This window comes from Trichomonas vaginalis, assembly GCF_026262505.1.
Source record: "Trichomonas vaginalis G3 chromosome Unknown ctg_23, whole genome shotgun sequence".
NCBI lineage: Eukaryota > Parabasalia > Trichomonadida > Trichomonadidae > Trichomonas > Trichomonas vaginalis.
The window spans coordinates 1-5,175 of NW_026529111.1; the positions used below are offsets into that span (position 1 = coordinate 1).

At 30.1% G+C, this 5,175-nt stretch overlaps 4 protein-coding genes across 4 annotated transcripts, besides 1 other annotated feature; 1 reads left to right on the plus strand and 3 right to left on the minus strand.

Moving 5' to 3' along the window:
- Nucleotides 1–714: 714 nt before the first annotated feature.
- Nucleotides 715–3,374: a mobile genetic element.
- Nucleotides 792–1,184, plus strand: TVAGG3_1063300 (phage tail repeat-like family; the record flags this gene model as incomplete). The annotated part of the gene is made up of 1 exon (XM_053888408.1): nucleotides 792–1,184. The coding sequence occupies one exon, from the start codon at nucleotides 792–794 to the stop codon at nucleotides 1,182–1,184; it is 393 nt and encodes a 130-aa protein (XP_053744460.1).
- TVAGG3_1063310 (uncharacterized protein) lies at nucleotides 2,345–2,617 on the minus strand (the record flags this gene model as incomplete). Its single annotated transcript, XM_053888409.1, has 1 exon — nucleotides 2,345–2,617. One exon carries the CDS (start codon nucleotides 2,615–2,617, stop codon nucleotides 2,345–2,347), a length of 273 nt encoding a protein of 90 aa, XP_053744461.1.
- TVAGG3_1063320 (uncharacterized protein) lies at nucleotides 2,637–3,068 on the minus strand (the record flags this gene model as incomplete). The annotated part of the gene is made up of 1 exon (XM_053888410.1): nucleotides 2,637–3,068. The coding sequence occupies one exon, from the start codon at nucleotides 3,066–3,068 to the stop codon at nucleotides 2,637–2,639; it is 432 nt and encodes a 143-aa protein (XP_053744462.1).
- Nucleotides 3,375–4,270: 896 nt separating the features above from the next.
- Nucleotides 4,271–5,155, minus strand: TVAGG3_1063330 (DNA/RNA polymerase superfamily; the record flags this gene model as incomplete). Its single annotated transcript, XM_053888411.1, has 1 exon — nucleotides 4,271–5,155. The coding sequence occupies one exon, from the start codon at nucleotides 5,153–5,155 to the stop codon at nucleotides 4,271–4,273; it is 885 nt and encodes a 294-aa protein (XP_053744463.1).
- Between the last annotated feature and the right edge of the window lie 20 nt (nucleotides 5,156–5,175).

The following is a 5,175-nucleotide window of genomic DNA, read 5'->3' on the forward strand; positions in this document are numbered from 1 at the left end:
TATATCATTTGTTAACGATGAGTTAGCAAAGAAAGCAGATAATCATTTGTTAACGATGAGTTAGCAAAGAAAGCAGATAAAATATGTTAACGATGAGTTAGCAAAGAAAGCAGATATAAATTTGTTAACGATGAGTTAGCAAAGAAAGCAGATATATCATTTGTTAACGAAATATACCAAAGTTTAGTTGGAACAAAAAATATTGAAACTATTGTTGGCGACTTTTCTGTCAATGAAGAAAACAAATATTTTAGATGGGAGTTTGTACAGTCCTTAAGAAATGGTATACGGTATAAACTCATTCCGAAAAATAACAATGAAATGTATGTAGGCTATATAAAGAATAATGGCACACAAGTTAAAGTTCCATTAGACAACAACTGCTACTTAAACTTATATGGAGACGAACAAAAGAAATATTTAAGAGTTTATGAAATGACGGATATGACATTGTCTAACGTAGCTCCAGCACCGTATTATTATGACTATGGTGTTGACGCACACATGTAGACCCAAAAAAGCAAACATTATATTTAGAATATTATAGATATAAAAGATATAATGCAATAGAAAAAACGAGAATAGTATACTATTATGAAGATGACAAAAATAAATATTATAGTCAAGATTTTACATACCCTGAAAACATAAGATTATATTATAAAAAATATTCTGACACAAACCAGAAGAAACCCGAAATAGTTACACTATATTTTAAGTTCAAAAGAGACAATCCTATAATATCTCATATGTTTGATTTAATGAACCCAGTAGGTTCTATTTATACATCTATGGATGTGAGAGGTCCTCAAGCAATGTTTGGTGTTGGTGCATGGGAACAAATAGTCGACAGGTTTTTGTATTGTGCAAACTCTTCAAAGGAAACAGGGGGAAGTAAAACAATTACGGGTGAAAATTTACCTGCACACAGTCACTACATAGATTTAAGCACATCTCAAGCAGGTTGGCATAAGCATAGATATTGGGATTGGTCAGGAATGACAAAAGGTAAAGGATATGATGTTAAAGATGATGTTAAATTTGCCATAAATTGTTACTGGAGTGACACTCAGGGAGAAGGAAACCATACACATCGCGTTTCAGGATATACACAAACAACGGGACAAAGTAAAGATTACATGCCACCATTTATGACTGTATTCGCATGGTATAGAGTTCAATGAACGCTCAATGTTTGTGAAACAAACTTTAGGAGCTCCAAAAGAGCAAACAGCATAATTTAAATTTTTATTTTAGTATAAATGAAGATTCTACCATATGGTGTTATTGGAAGAGATAAAGATGGAAACCCAATATTTGATCCAAAGTTAAAATTAAAGTTACTGACAAGACAACAACTTGAAAAGTTGCTGAAACCAAAACAGAATGAGAAAATGAGAAAATGAGAAAATGAGAAAATGAGAAAGAAAAAAAAATTTAAATTATGCAATTTTATTTTTATCATAAATGACCAAATTAATTAAGCCAACTATTTCTAAATTAATGATACCAATGAAATCATTTCATGGAGTACTTATCCCAGGTTCTTCACAATTAGCCGGGGCAAGTGTTGTGACTCAAGGTGGAACATTAGCGAATCCATTCAAATTATTAACTAAAGATGAACTTAATAAAATGATGATAAAATAACTGATAACAAAATTTTATTTCACTACTACCATAAAAACAGGTGAAAAAACAGGTGATATCTCACCTCTTCACCTAAATTATATTTTAGGTCAAAGCTTCCACGAGAGAAAAGATTCCTCATTCGCTAAGGATTCCAAAAATGAAAAAATCATTGATTTCGGCTGAGAAAAAACAGCAAAACCCTTCTTCCACGGGAACAAAGAAATAAAGAAGAAATAAAGAAGAAATAAAGTAAATTTTTTATTTATTCCCGTGGAAGATAGAGCACTTTTATGATACTTTTTATTCACGACAAACAAGACAAATAAAGAAAATAAGAAAATACGGCGCTGTCGCGGTTCGAACCACAGACCTTGACCCCTCCATAACACCACCTTAGACCACTGTGCTACGTAGCCTGTCGACATAAGATTTTATAAATTGCATATTTGACGTAAATTTATTTCCCAGTTATTCAAAAATAATTAATTATTGAATAACCTAAAAACATTCACGATAAAATAAGTGATAACAAATTTTTATTTTTATCATAAATGAATACCCCACAAGCTCAAAATTTACCACGAATCATAACAAGGGAGGAAATGATAAAAATGATGCAAGAACATGTTAAAAATAACAAACCACTAAAATTGAGAAAATGTGGTTATGCGGTAATGATGGAAAGAGAGATGTTGTCGAAGAGGAATAAAAATTAAATTTGGATAGAGTTTAAAAATTCATCTTTATTAAATTCATCTCTTCCAATCAATTTATTTATTCTATTAAATTCTTTTATTTTTGCTTCACTCAGTTTAAGGATTGAACGATAAGTTTCTAATTTTTCGATTATTTCTTTCCTCTCTTTATCGTTTTCAACCCCACCACATTGTGGCTTCTTTTTGTAATAACATATTTTTGATTTAATTCTGTTTAGTTTCTTTTTATATTCATCGTCTGGACTCTTGACTGCTTCGTTGTTACTCATTTCTTACGAAATAAAAAAATTAAATATTATTTAAATATAATGGAGTAATAAAATAAATCGGAATTTCTATTAATTTATTGTCAACTTCAACTAATGCATTGCCGTTAATATATCTAACAAATTCAGCTATTGTGTCAAATCTTCGTCTTCTTTTTGTCATTGATTTATCAGTTTTTCCATAATCGAGATGAATCAAAACTTTATCCCCTTGTTTAAAATTCATGAGCCCCGAATTAATTTGTTCACGTTTAACATCATTCAACCTTTCCATTTGCTTTCTAATATATTCCCATTCTTTTGAAATATCATTTTTCATTTCCACCGGTTTCATGTTTATTGTTCTATGCCATGTATTATTGTAATAATATACTAACTGCTGTATGATGGAGTCATGATTTCCATCCCAGTATATCTGACCATTAACCCCTAACGCATCTCTAAGAGTTCTCATTACCGCATCAACTATTTTATTATGAAACGTATATGGAGAGGATGAAAAGTAAAAATTAATTTGTGGGAAATAATGAGCCATAGCTGCCTGAAATCCTTTATCACCATCACCCCTTATATTATCTACTCTTTCATGATCTAGTAAGTATTGAATAGCTCTTCTTGTTTCCTGTTCTGTTTTCCCTTTCACCGGAATGCAATATAAATATCTGGTGTTAATGTTAATGGCAAATAAATAAGTAACGTTTCCTCTTGAATATTCTAAATGATCGATTTCGTATGAATATGGATATGGTGCAAATGAAGGGCGACTAAATTTTTCCTTTAACGGTTGAATTTTTGGGTCAGTTGGTTTATTTAATATTTTGAAATCCTTTTTAAAATCTTTTTGCTTCTTTAATGTTTGAAATGGATATAATAAAGTGAATGATGAAGGATTAACTGAAGGAGGAGGAGGTACTGTCGTTGGAGGGTTTGGTGTTGCAGGTGGTTTAATTTTATCTGCTTTTTGATTTTGGATTTCATTCCCCCCTTCATTAATTCTGGATGTATTCTATTCATTTGTTTTAAATATGCTGTATATAAAGGTTTGATATACTTTCCCGCTTCGAGTTTATGTTGAAGGATGAATTCCAAAAGTTGATCTTCATTTAAAAGTCGGGCTGAATATGGTTTAACTAATGAATCATAAATTAAAGCTTGTGCTTCATTTATGGTCTGAAGGACCTGGGCGTTTTGCACCTTTTGTTTTTGTTCCTTTGGTTTTTGCGGCTCAGGATTATATAATTTATATAATTTATATAATTCATCAATATCTTCTTCTGTTAATACTTTATTTTTGAAATCTTTCAATTGTTTAAGTTGTGATTTACTTTTTCCCTTTGAATATTCATTATTTTTAATTTTGTCTTTAATTTTAGAAATTATTTTATCATGATATTTCAAAACTTCATTTTTATAATACGAATAATAATAATCCATATCATCACCCGTTATATTATTATCATGTTTTTGGAGATATGATTTTAATTCATAATAATTAAGAAAATTTTGATTAAGTACTAAATCATCAATTAAATTTTTTAAATCTACGCTATTCATTTATATAAAAATAAAATAAGTGTTTTAAGGGTGCCCGCCTCTTTGAATCATAGTATCAAAACCATTATTTACGGTTCCTTTTGTCTCTTCTGTGGCATTTTATTAAATAAATGGCATACAACATCCATTTTCACAACATACAGCCTTAGTGTGTGCTCCTGTTAATGCAGTCTTACCGATTGTTAAGCGAGTCATTGACCCGTTTTTAAGTTGTAAATTAATATTCTGACCATCAAATATCACTTTATCATTTATTATATCCAAATAATTTTTAGGTGTTAATTGTTTATTTTGTCGTAAACTAACTCCTTTCATTTTTTGTGCAATCTTTTTAAAATCACTTCCATCAATTGAACCGTTGAATGAAGTATAACACTTAGGACATAAAGCAACCATGTTATCACCTTGTTTCTCAATTGCTAAACCCAATAACTTCTTCTCATGTGCTTTTTCTTCAGCTTTATTCTTTAATTTAGGTTTAAATTTCTCATTAAAACAGAAGAAATCAAAAGGTGCGAATTTGTAAATGTTTTTATCATAAAATTTTTTATCGGTTACAATTGCTTGAAATGCTTGAGTGTTAGGAAGATTTGGGTCGCCAGCGATTGCCCAATAAGATGAATCAGTATCACCTTCAATGAAATGAAAACGATTAACATCCATGCATTTATACATAAAATCATAAATGAAAACCAAATACCAGTATTTTGCGTTATCTAAAGTGAAGAATGCCTCTTGTAAACATGTATCACATCTATAAAATCTATCTTTAAGCATCACTTGATACGTATCCTCTCCTATTTCTCTTATGTTTTTAAACTTATTTGACATACATGCAACGCGTGCCTTCTGTGCATTCATTATTTTAGTCTTTGCGTAATTTTGTGTATTCATTGCATCGTAACCATATGATCCATTAAGTGAAATCTTGCAAAATAAACTTTTTCCTTTATTTCCTTCTAATTCAGCCTTTTGTCTTTCGTTCATAAATTCATTCGCAAATTCAT